At 38.3% G+C, this 18,843-nt stretch overlaps 1 protein-coding gene across 1 annotated transcript in view; it reads right to left on the bottom strand.

Annotated features, from left to right (window-relative positions):
• LOC131066904 (actin-related protein 2) overlaps positions 1–18,843 on the bottom strand; it is a 167,491-nt gene that overhangs the window by 7,863 nt on the left and 140,785 nt on the right. Inside the window, exon 12 of the mRNA XM_058001790.2 lies at positions 3,553–3,611. Coding sequence (XP_057857773.1) covers positions 3,553–3,611 — 59 coding nt within the window. The remainder of the gene's footprint in view (positions 1–3,552; positions 3,612–18,843) is intronic.

Here is an 18,843-nt window from a genome sequence, read left to right as displayed (position 1 = left end):
TTAGGTCTAGAGTGTGTGTTGGGAACTTGTGTCATCTCCTAGCACGGGGGCTGGTTCCTTTGGTTCCACATGGTCGGGTGGTTGGTGCTTTTCTACCATTGGGATATTCTTCTTGGATTCTTCATGCGTGGATGTGGATACTTCTTCATTGCAGCTTATGGATGATTGTTGTATCTGATGAATGTAAATGATATCATGGTTTAAACTTTATGTAATGAAATAATTTGTAATACTAGCAAATAAGATTATGTACTAGGAGAGCTATGCTCTTGTTGAAATGATCATGAAATTATACAGTAGATGTTGTTTTAGGAATTCGCGTATGATTTGTAAGATGGATGATGAGATATAATGAAATGTAGTTATATTAAAAATGGAATGCATACATGATAATAGATATGTCGTAGATTATCTTGTAATGGTTTGTGAAAGGATTCATGAGTTGAAATTGGTAACTATGTTCATGTTTGAGATAGAAAAGAATAGGGAATCTAATATGGTAATTAAGATGTTATTGTAAATGTAACTGCGTAACTTGCATTTAGAGGATAGAAGTATTAGGACTTGTAGTAAGATGAGATCGTTATATGTTGTAATGGATTGTAATAAGCATATGTTGTGTCAATATGATCTTGAGCATGGATGTATAAGAAAATATTGTATGAATGTTCTTAATGAAAAGGTTTTATATTCTTGGTAAATGGATGTTTCTAGATTGCAAGAATGAATGGGTAGTGATAAGATGAATAGCTAAATTTAAGGAAATGATTTAGATTGCTTTAGTTAGTGCGGAATAAGGCTATGACCCTAGTAGAATAATAAGTTATGGGTGCTTTCGAATGTGTTTGAATATTGCTTAGTTGATGGAAATAACGTGATTAGATTGTTGCTATGCATTTGTTATCACGTGTATGTTACGATTATTAGATGAGCTTGGGAGTTTTAAGTGAAAAGGAAACTAAGTAAATAGGATTGCTATGGCATAGGAATTGTGGTTGATAAATGACATTATGTATGTGTTAATGGCAATTATACGTATGGTGAGGTTAGAATGAAACAAGAAATCATGTATGGCATTTAGGAAGTTGTTTTAGTAAAACACATTATGGTTATCTCAATATGCATATTGGAATCATGTAAAAGGGAAATGATCATGCTAGAATTAAGGAATCATGTGTAAATATGGAGGTACTAGTTAAGAAAGGAAATTATGACCCTGCATTATCATGGTAGATGAATGATAATCATATTAGTTAAAGATTGGTTAAGGGTATAGGAACATTTGGATTTGGTGCATAAAATGAACACAAGGAAAAGGGTTTAGTCTTGTTAATGCATGGTAGCTTATGCAAGATAAGATCTTCCTAACCTTCCTTGTTCTGTTATTTACATGCTTCATGTCAGATTTATATTGCATATGATTATCGGATTGTACAAACATCACTTATCATTATGCTATTGGGCTAACAACCCGATAGCATATTAATGTCAATTATTAATTGGCATTAATATGCTATCGGGGTATTAACCCGATAGCATATTAAATGCTATAAGTCATCAGGTTATTAGCCGATACATACTTGCTATCGGGTGCATAACCATTGGCACCGGTTCACATCTGTTATCAGGCGTAATTATATCGGGCATATTTGTTATCGGGTTTAATGAATACACCGCTTCATTTGGAATTAACATTAGTTAACAACTGCACCGGTTGGATTACATACATCGTGCACTTTGAATCATCGGTGTTTATATGAACCGATTCATTACATTGATTAGTCATTATATTATGATATTACAATATGCTATCGGGTGTTTTGAACCGATAATCAGCATTGTGTTAATGGTATAATTACAAAGGCACCGATCAATGGGTGCATTGATCGGTCATGCCTAAAAGGCATGACCGGTCAATACACCAATTGACCGGTTGCCTAAATGATATATATGCCAATTGAATTCATTTGGAGTAGACATAGAAAATATTAAATGATCTCTCTCCTTCAGACCTGCAGATAAAATCAGAATTATCAGACATTGACATAATTCCTCATATCCATTTATAGCATACATAGTTCATAACTTGTTCTTTAATTGAAATTGAAATAACTTTACAAGTCTTGTATTGAAGAGTAGCATATCATGTTGATTAAAATGGTTGAGTAGCTTGCATTTCATATTGGCTAAATAATTGAGTAGTTTGCAAGTCATAATGGATAGAAATAAATGAGTTGCATATGTGCATGGTTAAGTATTACAGAACATTAAGTGTTATAATCAAAGGAGTGGGATGTTATTGCTTATGTTGGTTGATTAAGTAATGGCGTTACGATACCCTAGGGAGATAGTTGTAGTGATTGTAATGTTTATTCTGCTTGCGTAGTTGGCTAATGAATTTTGTGTAATGGTTTATGTTCATAATGTTAGTGTTAATGAATGATCTATTCACATTGCATAGATGATGCTATGTGTTGTATTAAATGATGTTTTTAAAAAAAATTATCTCCATTAGTATGTTAGTTTGCTTTATTTTCTCTAGGGTATTTTGGCGGGCATTACACAGCAGTAGCATTGGTTATCAACATCAGTGTTCAGGAGTGTGGCCACTTAAGCCCTAATTGAAAGGTTGATTATTGAAAGGAAAAGTTACATTGTAAGTTACCTTCTAGACATAGCTAATGTGGTGTAACTACATCATTGCCGCAAACAATAAATGGCCATGTTAATAGTGTAGTCTAACATTATGTTATATCTAGTAATCTTTAGGTTGGGAGGCCTTTTTTTATATTTACTTTTTTTATTTTTATTTTTTAGGTTTAAATTTTTTTTTGATGGATAAAGGATGCCCTTATGTCCCTAGAACATGGAACAGATGGCACACTATCCCCAATCAGCAGTTGCTAAAGAGTGACATAATTGGGAACATCCCCTGAATCGAGGACGCATCTCAATAACATTCCCAACAAATTTTTAAAATGGGGCCAGTGGCAGGGATAGAGATTTTCTATCTCCGTCCCTCTATCCCCAATATGTCTCAGAATAGGGGAACATCAAAATAGCCCCAAGGGGCTCCCTTGGATATACCGACAATATATGAGGTTGAACCTGGATTTCTTCAAGCAGACACATCAAAATTTCGTTTTACACATCCCACACAATTTCAAAACACCTATTTTTTAGTTAATATGTTTCCAAACTTTTATACATCAAAATATATCATAAATTCCAGCATGAAATATGGAATATACCTTAATAATGTCACTAAGATTCCAAATCTGCAGTTTTGAGCTTTGCCTTATTCTTCTTAAATCTAAACCCCATCATGTAAAACAATGTATGGAGCATTTGACCTTTCCTGAAATTTATAATCTCTTTAACTCTTTAGTTTCCTCACCTATTTGCTGCTCATCAGCAAATGACACTAATTAAAACTTCTCTCATGGAAATATGACTCGAATTAAACAAAGACAAATAAAATATCGAAAGCAATACTGTTTAAACTAGTACTAAAAGCATTATGCACACACTGGAGTAGAGTCAGAATATTACCTGCTTGGCAAGCCAGGATACATTGTACTTCCTCCGCTAAGAACAATGTGTTGGTAGAGCTGTGTCCAGAAACAAGAGTCATTATAGTAAATATCTTGGTCATCTAAGATTAAAGGGTAATTTCAAATAAGAAATTCCCTGTCTTTATACATCATTCATAATTTCAGCAATAAATATCACTATGAAAAAAGAGTATAGGCATAGGGCAATCAAAATCAATCATCAATCACTTCATTATAAACAAATGAAGGTTAGTCATTCAAAAAAGTTTAAACTCTTCCACATCAAACTACCCCAGCAAAAACTACAAGATTCTTCAGCCATTCGCTCCTCTCCAGGTGGTAAGGGCCCAATTATGGTAAAACAAGAAAATCTATAAGGAAAGTTTTGACATTTCATATGTCTAATAGTCGTTGGGTATTGTAAATTATTCAGGAATCAAGATCAAAGCCTAGAACTCACAGAACCCTATTTCAGTTAATTGTACAACAGCATAAAATGTTGAGGTCAGTCATTACTCTTCCATATCCTGATTGTCTTATACCCACCAAGCTATCATTGTCCAGAGGCGAGTAGTTTACTCTCTACCTGTTTAAGTTGCTGAGTTATAAGAATTTCAGTATACCAGAGCAAATCCTATGACTTATAGTCCAAAGCTTCATTTGAAGAAATCTCAAAATTCTTTTTGTTCAAGTTGCTAAAGCAATGAAGCAATCAATTACTGAATTTTCAGGTGAAAACAGTTTATTATGAGCTTTCTGCAAAGGACCTGGAATAACTCAAAAAATATTCACAAGGTCATTTCTGAAAAAGAAACTCTTTTTAATGACAAGTTTAGATTTTTCAAGTATTCAGAATTAAGTAAGATTTGTATCTTGAGTCAAGATTTCAAGCTAGGATATTAAAATGCATAAAGTCTTGTGGAGTGAATCCCTCAGTCCAAGAAGAAGGTTAATGCCCAGCCATCTTTCCTTTTTTTAATAAACAAAAAATACAAAAGTAGAAGGATAGGTATTATTATGTGCATATAGGTTGAAAAAAATTGCACAATTGATCCCCTATATAATTATCAAATAGATATTAGTTTACATGCTTACATTATTAGACATTAGACATACCACTGGGATAATACAATAACTGTGTCAAACCAAACTTTACTCTTAGTCTAAATGATGCACACATTTAAATTGTTTTGTGCTATTACCAACTTTATTGCAAAATTAACATGAAGACTCACAGTATATGCTAGCAAAAAACTGTCAGATTTTGGGCATATAAATCAGAGAAATGGGAATTGCCAGAAATCGCCAAGTTTGGGCAATTTCCAAGTCGAGTCGGCCTTGGCGAGTCCAGGGGGCTCCGACTCCGACTCCGACGAGTCTGGGGCCCAAAATCGCCTAGACTCGGCCAGACTTGGCCAAACTCGTCCAGACTCACGTGGACTCGCCCAGACTTGGCCGACGGCAATGACATTTTAAGTTTAAAAAACAACAACTTACAATATGTTTTCAATTGATTTTTTTGCTGACACGTTAACTTTACCGAGTCCAGCCAAGTCTGAGCCGAGTTTTTTTTGCCGAGTCCGAGTCCCATTTCTATGATATAAATCATATTAAGATTTCAGTATAGGGTTTCCAGTTATTTAAAATTATCTAAAGTCAGAACATTTTGAGTTTTTACTAGTAAATACAAATAAGTTTTCATCTCATTCACGTCAATCTCTCAAATCACATTTCCTCATCAAGCTCATGTCGGCCCATCAAGTCTTTCCATGATCTAGACTCTAGAATACCATTCCACCATGTGTTTCTACCTCTTCTTCCATGCCTCCAAATCATGATTCCTCCCAACTGTCCACGTCATCCCTCATCCACATCATAGTAACCCATTCCAAACATTTTAACTCTCAAATTAAAAAGATCAAGCCAGAACATTTTAAAGGAATACACAAACATGATGCAAGGCAAAAGATCCAATTTCAAACTAGGATCATCAACTTCTGTTCAATGGAAATATAAAAATAAGATGTATTTCAAAGGTGGTCAATAGCCTCCAAGCACCACCTACGTTACAAAATCTTCAATTGAAGAGTTGGGAGTTGACTGTTTGGAACTTCTAGATCATTCAACAAGGTCACGAAATGACCAGATACATGAAATCCATCAATAACTGGATTGCATATGTTGAATCTCATATTGACAGCATTAAGTATAAAATTGATTCAATGACAGATACATTGCAAACAATGCAAATTCATCTTGCTTCCATTTAAGGAATAGCAAGAAACTAAAGAAGCAAGAAGTAAATAGAAAAAATGAGAAAAAAAACGAATACAAAATATATATCTCAAAGCTTTGAAAGATCAAAGTGTTAATTATTGTCTTGTACCATCTAAATCTGTATATTTTTATTCTATTATCAAAAGTCCAACAAAAGCCACTTTAATGGCCAATAAAGACCGTAGATATAGATTTTTTGTTGCCAACTAAAAATTAAAATCAGAAAAATCCACCTGCAAAGATGTTTTCAAGGTCTTCTAAAGGGCCAAGATTAGTGCCCCACACATCATCTATGGGCATTAGCATCAAATAGCATTTTGTGGCTAATTATAGATAGTGATAAGAATCCTTGTGACACGTTTGCACCATGGGCACGTTATTATTATTATGCATTGCAACAGACAAATAGAATAGATGATAATGGTACTGCAGAATTAGCTTCAAGATCTTTTTCTGGAATGTTCTTCCATTAATGGAAAAAAGCTTTGGAGTCAGATAAGGATAGTGCAAACAGTAGGAATTACGGGGTCAGTCACAACAATCATTACAAAATTTTGCCCTAATCTAACTCAAAAACAAAAAGATGATACATTTTTGCTAGAAAAAAACAAAATCGTGTGATATTAAACAATTTGAAGAATACAGCAAAAGATTATTTAGCTACCATATACAGATTGAATTTTGAAAGTATTGATTTTGTGAAAAGTCTATTTTTCAGTTCTATTTCCAAAGGCATTGGTCGATCAATCTTTGATACATTTGTCCAGCAGAGCAAAGATATTAGAACTATATAGTTTTCAACTATATATGAAGTTTTCAGGTATAACATCAAGAAAGTTTGCTCAACTTATGTGCAGGGAAATTTGCAAACAAGTGCAAAGATATTGATGATGCAGAAACATTTGACAGCAAAAAGCCAATAATCTGTACGAGGACAAGATGTCAATTTCATTCTGCAAGACCCAAAAGATTCAAGCCATACAAATTCTTCAAAAGGACAACAGAAGATTAGCAAGAGATGCAACTAATAATCATTGTTACAGTCGCAAAAAAGAAAATTGCATTATGCTCATTCATGTCTTAATAAGGCATCAACAAAGGTAAACATGGTATTTTCAAGCCCTAATATTTCAGATTTTTGGAATCCAATTGAAGATGAAAAGCATTGGCAAGCTAGTTTAGATTCTCAAAAGCTCTCAATGCTCTTAAAGAATTTGAAGAAGAAAATTTTGAACGAAATAACCATATTTTGATGCAGAAAATGAATAAGTCGATCTGAATGAAGTGGATAAAGAAACAAGATGTTTATGTTTAATGGATATTATGCTGACAATGATAATATTCTCTTTTGTAGCAAAGAAAATTGTAGAGAACATCAAATGCCTGAATTAGAAACTGATTCACAATTTGCAAAAGAAAGACATGAAGAAAAAGATGAAGAGTAGTACGAAACTGAATTTGACTCATCAATGTCAAAATATAGTGAGGAAGACTGTTGAAGACCCAGAAGAACAAAAGAGAAGCTGGTGACATATATTTCTTTGACACCTTACAAAAAGGAATATTTCTTTTGCAATGGAAAAACTTGGAAGATCAATAAAACCAATAAATCCATCCCCATATCCACTAGAAGAGATTGTTGTTACACACCAAACAAATTCTTTGATAAAGAATCAAGCATCCATATATCTCTCGCTGAAGGTAGCAAGAGACAAAGGAATAGCTTTCAATGAATCTATAGCCTTCATTGATATCCAAGCAAATATATTTTTCTCCAAAAAGGAAACATTAAGGATTGGTTATATAATATACATCCAAGGATAATAGAAACTATGAACAAGAAGATCATTCGCATTATTTCATTATGGATGTCCTAGTTCTAATTGGCAAGCATACTATCTATAGCTTTTTTGTCTAGACTAATTTGGAAGTAAAAGAAAATATAGGTCTACAGAACGTTTTTAGATAGCACCAACAGATCCAGCCACGGATGATGAAGTTGGACACGTTCCATAACTCGTTACAAAGCCATAAATGACAGTTTATTGCATCGAGTTTACCCTAGACAAGTCCATATCCTCCCAACCACCCTTTCAAGATATTGCTACATATCCCTGCTCAAGGAAAGCTCGAGGAGCTACCACCTTCTATAGCTTGAACAGCTACTACCCAACCACCCACCTACTATTCAGGGAAGTAGCAGCGTATAGTGTCTCTAGAGTGTATCATATTACCCATTGTATGTAAATCTAATGTCCCCTTCTTCAACTAAGGCATTGAGGGGAGTTCCATTAGCCTATTTTATTCTCACAGGCTAATTCAGAGAACTGGAAAGGGAATAATTTCAGTAACTAAATTAAGGTTGCAGATGTCTTGCATTTGATTAATTTTTTAAAAGTGACTTAAGTCAAAAGCAGAAATGATATAAAGTCGCTTTATGTGGGCCAAAAAGAATATTAATTTAATAAAGGTGAATTTAAAATATAACTTCTCGAAAGTTCTCTTGGACGTTATAAAAGAGGAGTGAAGGAGCTCATTTTGATAATTTGGACATTTTATTTCTCACATTGCAAAGTTTGGAATACAAATTCAACTTCAAACCCTAGGACGAAAATACTAGAGGTATTTGGCTTCAGAGATCAAAGATATTTTCTTAGTCAAATTCTTTGTGGATTCACACAGGATTCACAGTGGTGTTTAAATGGAGGAACAAGGGTTTTGTTTACAATTGCCAGCTCCAGACTCCTAGGTACAAATTTATTGAGATTTGCCAGCAAATAATAAATTTGTGATTACATGCAATGTGTGCCAGAAAAGAAATGATTTGAAACTTAAATATTTTATTTATGTTGAGCATGCATACTGAACCATACCATAGACCTGTCATACGACTTGAATACTTCAACAAAGTGGTCAATTGAAATAATTTAAGGCTTTTAAATCCTTTCCTTATGTTGAAGTAGGTTCTTAAAGACTTTCGTACATATTCAAAAAGAGGAACTGAAACTTTGTGAAGGTTGAAAGGCCTTTGAAAATCCAACAAAGCCAATCTTTGGGTCTACGCAGCTAATCTTTGAGTCAATGCAGCCAAAGGGAAGTACACAAGAAGCCAGCACGGCATTTAGGAGGATAACTTAGCATTTAAATGAAGATTCAACACACATTCAAGCTATCGTACATCCCATCTACCTTTTGTACAGCCTATATATGAGTCATACAATTAAAGGGGATCATCGTTGCTGATTGGTATGTTTGGAAGTCTTCGACAAGGTCAGAATATTGGTCTAAAATATTGATATTTAATTGCCATATGTAACTTCTGGATATCTTATTTTTGTGACAGCAATACAAAGAATTGTAAAGAAATCCTCTGTGATTATTTTGTGCAATAATTCTTTGTATAAATGAAGTTGTTAGCCATAATTCTTTGGAAATTCTTGAGAATGAAATACAAGAGGTTTCAAATAGCATTCTTAAAGAGGACAATCAAGTTGAGATGTTGAACAAAGAGCTACAAATCATCATAAGTGAGCCCAGGTATGAAGAACAAATCGAGGGGGCGCTTAAAGATTTAATCACCATCATATTATTTGAGGGGGCACTGAAAGATCTCATGGAAGAAGTACAAATGAAATCACTGCCAAAAAAATTTCAAGATAAACAAGTTATGGTGAGTGATGTGATTCATCATCAGATCCGGCCTCTCGAGACTATGCTTGAAGATGAAATGCCACTAGAGATTATATTTGATTAACTAGAGGAGATGTTTGAAGCTCAATCCATCAAGGAATGCTTAGTTTTTGAGGATATGCTTACAAGATTTCATAAAGATGCTTAGTTTATGCAAGATGTCTCAGTGAAAGCAAAGAATGTTGAGCTATTTGAGGGGGCGCTAGGCTTATTTCAAATGGAGCTTCCAAATCAAGATCAACGTGGAATGGTTCATCATCAATGGCGACCTCCTGAAGCAGTTGGTGACCTCACTTCCAACAATGCAGTTCCATTCAAGCACGAACAATGCCAGGTTGCCTCTTTCCTTAATCCTAGCTTTGAAAGTTATTACGATTTTGATTATGGGGGTTTTGGAAAAACAACTTGTATTTGGATAGATCATGGTCCTGATGAGTTACCTCAACTGATTATCTTACATGAAACCTTGCCTGAATATGAGAGATGCATGGTGAGAGCTTGCTTTTCCATATTTAAGGATGAATTTGCTAGGCTGAGAACCATCACCTTTGCCACGCTCCTGTTGCATATCTTGAGGAATCATGTAAAGTCATGTACATACTTCGCTTCTTTGAGTCGTGTCAAATCTAGGAGTCTTGTATATAGCTTTAGAGTAGGTTTTCCTTTCGTGTGTTTTAGTTAAGGGTTTTTTTGACCCTTGTTCTTAATTTGCTTTGAGTCATTTGCCTCATGATTCCTGAGTGGCTCAGGTAGTTAGTTGCTTGCTTTCTTTCGTTGTCTTTTGGTTTGTTTGCTTTGGGTCGGTCGGTCGGTCGGTTTGTTTAGTTTAGGTGTCCTAAGTGGGAGCCTCCATTTGAGAGAAAGGCGTCTGTGTTGTTTGCTCACACACTGACAACATCTTGGATCTTATGTTAGACTCATTTCCTAGATATCTATTCATGAAGTACTTTTGAATCCGAGGTTATTCTTCTCCGACTTTATCGTCTGATTAGGACTTGTATTTGGCTTGGAAGAGGATCACTTTTTGCGTCTTGATACCGACATCTTTTGATTACTATATCTTTACACATTAATAAACTCCGAGTCATTATGGTTTTCAGGCAAAGCTGTGATTAGTGAAAAATCTAAAATCTGGCTTCAGCGCGACCGCAATCCTCAAACCCTAGTAAGCTTCACTGCTTACGAGCCAAAGAAATTGACGGAACGAAAAAGCAATATCAAAAGAGAAAAATGAGAAAATCAAAGAGAAAAATCAAAGAAAATGAGCAAAATGAAATATCAAAATTGGCTAATGGGAACATGCGAGTAACTCCATCGGAGCTATGGACGCCCGGCTTGCAATGGATCAATGTTCGTGAGATTGCGGCAATAACCTCGTCGAAACTATAGACGTCTGACTAGCAGCGAGACTCTATCCAAGATGCTTATGAAGTTTAGATACACTACGTAACCAATCATAGGGGAACCTAGAGGTCATAGTTGTCTTGTCGAGGGGAATGAATAAACTTGCACACAATGGGTAATCAAAGACTAAGTGTCTTGATCTGGTTAAGGATTCACCTTCCACTTTGAGTGCATTTTCTAGTCTCTTGACCAGTTGGGTTGAATTTTCCGGAGGTTCTAAGTGTCGATTGGGTCTTTATCTCTGAAATGTTCGGGAACATTTATTCGAGGTGGCGCTAGATGTTGTGACGTATTCACACATTGCCCCATTGTAAATGGGGACCCCTACTTTTTGCTTTCTAGGGTTAGTTTTCTTGGTCTTTTAGGTTCTTGGCTATTAGTCTTTGCATTGAAGGGTCGGCAGAGGGCTCGTTAGGATGGGATGGTCTGCTTAGGCTCAAATGGGTCAATAGGTGGTCCAAGTCAGGGTCTCTGTTGAAAGCTTCCTCTTGGTTAGGCTTGGGTCTTGCTTCGAGGGTCGAGTCTTAATTGAGTTTAAGGAAGTCTTTGTATCATGTTAGAAGTCTTGCCTTTTGGGACCTATGTCATTGAGTTTACGAAGTGAATGGAGGTATGTGGCCAGGTGTTTTCCTTTGAGGGTTTGAGATTGGTCTAGTTGATGAATGATGTCCTTGTACTCTAGTCATTGATTGGTATAAAATTGACCTATTTATCCTTAAGAAATGCCTAACGACCAAGCCTAGACTTGAAAACTTGAGAGTTGAATGAAAAATTTGAGCTAGATTGTCAAATTCACTCCTGACCCTTCCAAAGGGACAGGAGCGAAATCCTCCTTAGTTCCCTTCTGACTCCTATTTTGCAAAAAACCTTCATCCTAAGGCATGACTTGAGGGGAAATTAGCTTGAATCCACCCTTGGAGACACCTTGGACAAACTTAGACATGGAAATTTGGAGAAAAGGTCATGAATTTGAGCAGAATCACAAAATTCGCTCCTGACCCTTCCAAAGGGTCCAGAGCAAATTTCTCTAAAAACCTCTCCAGCTTCTAACATGGGTTAAAATCCTTACTCCTACGCCTTGACTGAGGGAGGAATGACCTACCTATGCCTTGTGAGCAAGTTGCAAGCAAGTGGGATGAAGAAAATTGGAGAATTTGAGCCAAAACGCAAAATTTCGCTCCTAACCCTTCCAAAGCGTCCAGAGTGAAATTCCTCTTTAGGTCCTGTCCTTCCAAGGGTACCTGGGCGAAATTGTCAACATGTGCTTGTGATTCCAGCACAATCACATCAGACCAAATTGAGCTTATCCACACGTAGAGACCCTACATATAAGAACCTTGGAGTTGCCTCGATTGATCCTTAGGCAAAATCTTCAGCATTCGGAGAAACTTTGTTCAAGAGAGGATAAGATACCTTGGTATTTTATTTTGTGTTCGCATGTGCATAAAAAACACATCAACAGGTTGGTGCCCTAAACTTTGTAACAGATTTCATTGTGAGGCTAGATTGGAGTAGTAGACTCCAGCAGCATTGCTCACCGAGGTTTTTCCCTTCTTGGGTTTTCCTTGTACATACTGGTGTTATGTGATGTCCCTTTGTGTGTGGTTGCATTTGTGGTGGTCTCTCCTCTAATCGGTAAGTCTGCATTGAGTTAGAATCCATGAACCGGTATGCTCACCTAGAATAGTTAAAGGGAAAAGTTTGAGAACCACTGATTCACCCCCCTCTCAATGGTGCATTGTGTCTAACAATTGGTATTAGAGCCTAGGTACCCTGTTTATCAAGCTTTCTCTCGCTTGGGTAGATCCTGTCTAGGACACAATGGTTAAGTGTGAGTCAATCCCTACTCCTATGTTTAATGGATCAAACTATGTCATTTGGAGTTGTAGAATGGAAGTCTACCTGTCCTCCCTAGGTTATAATGTCTGGATGGCGGTTGTTAATGGTCTCCCTATGAGTGTCAGTCCTCCCACTGGCTCTGAAGAAGAAAGAAGATGCATGTGCAATGAAAAAGCCATGAAGGTGATATTCAGTGGGCCCACCGGTGATGTCTCCTCACAGGAGGATAAGTGCAGATCGGCAAAAAGTCTATGGGATAGATTGAAGAAGCTTTATGGAAATGAACCATGCACTGCTGAATCGGATTATGGAACCATGAAGAACAACAAAGTAGATACATGTGGAAGTGTTGACAGCAGATCGGTAAGCTGTTGTAGTTTTGATGAAAAGGAAACTCATCTCTTCATGGCACAAGAGACAGAAAGTGAAGTGCACACATCAGAGTGTGACGAGACAGACAGATCCCACCGGCAAGATGTGTTTGGGAGTGATGATGAAGATGAAGCCGAAATAGATTTTGAATGTGAGCTGGTAAATGCACTAGAAGAGCTGCAAAATGTTAGAAAGGATTTTAAAAGGTACAAAGATTCAGTTCATGATGAATGCAGTCGGTTGAGAATATGTCTTGAAGACTCAAATAACAATATCTGCATATTGACATCTCAGCTAGAAGAGGTAAAAGGATTGACTGGTGAGTTCAAATCAGTCTTTGATGTTAAGGAGAGAAGATGTGAGGATCTCCAGCTAGAAGTGGAAACAAAGGACAAGGAGTGTCAGAAGCTGAAAGAGGAAATGGAAAATCTGAGGAAAGACCTTGAGAAGTCCAAAAATGAACTCAAGGTAAGAAACCGGTATGATGGCAGCACTGAAGCCTTGGACAAAATGTTGAATCAGCAAAAACATTCCAAGGATACTAGAGGATTAGGATGTGCTGCCAGTGAACGCTCTACAAGCAAGGAGACCTCCCACAAAGATATTCAGTTTGTCTCCTCAAATGGAAATGGAAAGGGTCAGACCTTCACAGACAGAAATGCTCCAAGAAAGAAGATTGATCTGACTACAACCGGTGAGGACATGAAGTTGAGGATGAAGAATGGTGCTGCATGGAGGAACAATACAGATCTGAAAGGAAAAGGGGAAATAGGAGAAGATAGCTTCTCTGGAAGCAAGAACATGAGAAGGCAGCCTAGAAGGTCTTCCACCAATAGAAGACAAGGAGATGGCGCTACCCACACATCAAGTCAAGTGTGGAAGAAGAAGGGATCTGATGGAAGACCTGCAGAGAATGGACATCCCAGGTTTCATTCTCGGAGAAGCAGATATGGAGGTGCCAAACCGGTAAGATCACCTCATGGTTGGCAAAATAAATGTGTAAGTAATAAGCCTCCTTTCTCTGTTTATTGTTTTGCATGTAAAGATTATGGCCATAGGGCAGAAGAATGTAAAATGAGGTCTAGGAATAGACAGAGTGTTCTTCCTAGGTATAATAAATCAGGTGGCTATAGATTACATGTATATAAGCAGAATGTTTCACAGAGTAGAAACATGCATGTTCCCTTTCCTGGTTATGCTAACAAGAATCCATGCGTTGCTCCTAAAAATGTAAACATTGGGTGTTATAATTGCAATGGATTAGATCATAGAAGTTATGAATGTGGGAAGAAGAATATGCATTCCTATGGCATCCAGTGGATCAATCATGCTCTGTGTGAGAGCAATTATAGGGGATATGAGCAGCATAGACCTGCTTGGAACAAGAGGAGAAATGTTCCTACACAATAAAGGAATTCAAGGAAACCGGTAACCAGCCACAATGGCATGATCAGAAAAGGAAGAGCAAACCGGTATGTTAGAAGGTTCCCCAATCATGAGATTGACATGGATGTTGTATGCTACAATAGCACTATCTACAGAGAGAGGACCAATGAGGAGAAGGTCAACCCTGCTCCCAAGACTGCAAATGTGGAAAGGAAAGAAATCAAGCAGACATAGAGGAAGAAGCCAGAAGATAAGAGAATGGACCGGCATTATGCATTCAATCCACAAGTGATATCTCCTATGGCTTAAAGGAGATGCAGGACTCAGGGGGAGTTACATATTGACCAGATCTTTCACCCCTTGGTTGAAAGGAACAAAGGAGATGAACAAGCTACTGCCGGTAAGAGGAAGAAAATGAAATGGCAATGTGTGTGTAGTTACCGCCTTGACTACACATGGAAGATGGTTTACTGCTACAGGTGAAATGAATGGTAGCAAAGGTAATTGGAACCGGGAAATAAAGGAAAAGAGGAAAGTGTCCCGGTGGAGAAGATGAACCGATATTGGACACCGATATGTGCAGCATGTTACCGACATGGGTGTTGATCAGTATTTCAAGTTGTGTAAGTCAATGAGTGCAGGGATCATTGCAGTAACTCCGGTAGCTTGGATGGATGAGGTTATGTCTCAGGTGATATTGGAAAGGACCTGAATGACATGTGTTGGTTACGTAGCTGACCTTATGTACATACATATTTATGGGTCAACCGGTTGGATATGTGACCTGCAGTTGGCATTGTGGTCATGATGGTGGATGTCACAAGTGTGATGGATATCTTGGAAGTGAAAGACTATTAGCATTTATAGATGCTCACTTCCACCGGTACAAAGTGCTATTTTTGGGGTACCGGTTTAGGATCTAGCAGATGAAAAAATGAAGACCAGAGATCTGCATTTCAAGGGGAGTTCAGAGCCATATTTTCAGATTGATATCAAATATACTGAAAAACAGGAGCAGATCAAGCAGATGCTTGATAATACCGGTATGATTGTGTTTTTAGAGTTTTCAGTATTCAATTTGTCTATCAAACTCACAATCCATCTGCCTGGGAGAGAATTTGAACAAGAAAAGAAATTCATTTCCTCAAATGGTTCCGAGCAAAAGAAGGAGAGAAACCGGTGTATGCTGATTAAGGGTTGTTTTGTACCTGAGCTTTCCATCTCAAGTGTTGACAATTGAGATGATGTAGTGCATAATCTTCAAACGGGAAATTGCACCCGGTAAAAAGGGGGAGAAAGAAAGTTGAAGCATACCTGATGTCATAGACCCTTTGCCATTGTTGTCATAGGGGGAGAAAGAAAGTTGTAGTATCTCGGATACTACTAGTGTTGACACCAATGCCAAAGGGGGAGATTGTTGTCATTGTGTTGTCATTGATGTCAACCGGTATAAAAGAATGCAACCGGTATGATAGATTGTTGGTACTGCTATCATTGATGTCAACCGATATAACGGGATAACTGGTATAGGAGAAGAGTTGATGTGTTGTCATCGGTGACCATCAATATGCAGAAGAATGAACTGGTATGCACCGGTATGCTAGTGGTGTTGTTAAGAGACCGATGAGTAAAAGGTTGTTGACATAGTGATGCATACAACCGGCATGAAAGATAAGGCATACTGGGAGGCTAATTGTGATGAAGAGGCGGAATGATATTTGAATAACATCAACACCAGAGATGATTTGTGCAGGCCACTGGACTGCTAGTATGATGTTAACTAGCAGAACTCCCACCGGATGAAGAAGCTATCACATGTTAAGGGATAAGTTGACAGTGTATGACGCTTCTGTGAGCAAGTTGACATATGGAAAGATACCAGGACATACATCAAGATGAAGATGCATCCTCCCCTTGGTGAAGTCACACTTGTACTGACAGAATGATACCCTAAGATAGGCAGGTGATTGAATGCAAAGACCGGATGAACAAGTGGAAGATGAGGAAGCCTCCAGAGCATGAGATCAGAAATGCACACCGGATAAGCAAGTGAAAATAAGGTGTGCTACCGGGATAGTGAAAGAAGAATGAGGAGTTGAGATGGTGTGTTTGTCATCTTGACAAACCAGTTGAGAGGAGAACCGGTTAGATGAAGAAGGACGCTAGTGAGTTTGCGAGAACATACATGGTGATATCGAGATGCAGATGAAGGTTGGTGCAGAACAGTTGGAGGTTGATGACTTGGTGTCATCAATGTGTCTCACCGGCAAGAAGGAAAGTATGTTGTCCACCGGCAGACACATCTACCGGAATCTGCATTGGTGATAGTTGTCATGTTATGTCAACTAGTGAAACATCAAAGAAGAGACAAGGAAGATAAGGTTCTCATCTGATAAAGAGGAGTGCAGCAAACTAAAGGATAAGGAGAGTTGTCGAAGTAGCTATGGTGTCGGCAAGTGAACATATTCACAGAGGTGTTTCACCGGTAGAGCAGTGAAGTGCAGACATAAGGGTTACACCGGCAATATAGAAAAGGTGATGGCGGGAAGGATAACCGGCAAGGTGATTTGTGCCAGTAGGGTCAGTGAACCGGTATGTGTGTACCGGTTATGTGGGAGGTCGGAGACTAAGTTGAACCGACAGAGCAGTGTGCCAAGGTGGATACCGATAGTAATGCCACGTGGAGGTTAAGTGGAACTTGCACAAGTCGGTGTAGAGTGACGATGAGGAAGTTGGCAGTTGGTCCAGCATTAATGGTGACTGTGAAGCTCGAGGGATGTTTGCAGAGGGGTTGCGGCTCGAGGCAGGACGAATTTGACCATATCCATGGCATGCACTAATCGATGTGGATTGTCTGGATGAAGATCAAAGTTGTTGAAGCAATCCATCAAGTCATTGATGGTGATTGCCCAAGAGGTGTGCCGACAGAATGGTTGCAGGTTGTTGAAAAAGGAAGGCGTGTTCTGAAAGGCATGAAGATGGCGGAAATGTGCAGGCTGGCCATCACTGAGTCGAGATCCAATTAGATCTGATTGGATTCTGTGTGTCTCGTCATCTGTGAAGAAAATCCTAAGGCGCCAAGTTTGAATATGGCTTTTGGCAGGAAGACTGGGCTATAAATATGCAAGCCAAAGATATTGTTAAGTGTTGCTGGCTGGGAGAAGAAATAGTTGCTGCAAAGTGATTGAGTGCTAAAGGAGAGAGTGTTGCTGCTGCAAAAGAGAGAAAATCAATCAAGTGCTCATCGAGAGTCAGAGTGAGAGAGAATCAAGTTGAAAAGTTTAACTGGTAAGAGCGAGGCAACCGGTAGTCGGCCATTGAGTCTGACAGAGGAGGAAACCGGTGGTGACTAAACCAGCATAGAAGAGCCATAACAGATTGCAGAGAAGGGAAGTTGAGGACCGGCAGGAATCAGATGATAGATATCTGACTTAGTTATCAAGACCGGTGGTGGAGAGCAGCAAAGCAGTTGAGAGAAAAGGTGACCAGCAAAGAGAACCGGTAGAGTGTAAATCGGTAAAGCAGCAGCAGAGAGAGGTGAACCAGTGTAGCAGAGAAGGTGTCTCACCGGCAGAGTAAACTATATGAAATGGTTGCAAGATTCACTTGTAACAGAATAACTACTTTTGTATTTGATGCTATCATTGTGATCACTGAGTTGTAGCTCGGTGCAGGGGTTGTAGCTCCTTTGGGTTGGTGCCCATAAACTAGCAGGGGTTGTAGCTCCTTTGGGTTGTAGCCCATAAATCAGTAAGGGGTTGGTGCTCCTTGGGTTGGTGCCCTAAATCAGGGGTTGTAGCTCCTTGGGTTGGTGCCCTAAACTTTGTAACAGATTTCATTGTGAGCCTGGATTGGAGCAGTAGACTCGAACAGCATTGCTCACCGAGGTTTTTCCCATCTTGGGTTTTCCTCGTACATACTAGTGTTATGTGATGTCCCTTTGTGTGTGGTTGCATTTGTGGTGGTCTCTCCTCTAACCGGTAAGTCTGCATTGAGTTAGAATCCATGAACCGGTATGCTCACCTAGAATAGTTAAAGGGAAAATTTTGAGAACCACCGATTCACCCCCCTCTCAGTGGTGCATTGTGTCTAACAATGGTTGATACCATTACCATATGTGGGGCAGGGTTCAAAGCCCCTTCTGAAAATGATTTAAGGCAACCAATTTTGTTAGACAATGCGTGATGTGAAGGGTGAATTATAGGACCAACGCCAAATATGGAGTAAGACAGGTTGAACCATTATGACTGATGGTTGGATAGATAGGAGAAATAGTACTCTCCTTAATTTTCTTGTTTCTTCTGCAGGTGATTGATTAATT

Source organism: Cryptomeria japonica, chromosome 9, assembly GCF_030272615.1.
Source record: "Cryptomeria japonica chromosome 9, Sugi_1.0, whole genome shotgun sequence".
Taxonomy (NCBI): domain Eukaryota; kingdom Viridiplantae; phylum Streptophyta; class Pinopsida; order Cupressales; family Cupressaceae; genus Cryptomeria; species Cryptomeria japonica.
This window is presented reverse-complemented; position numbering and strand designations above follow the sequence as displayed.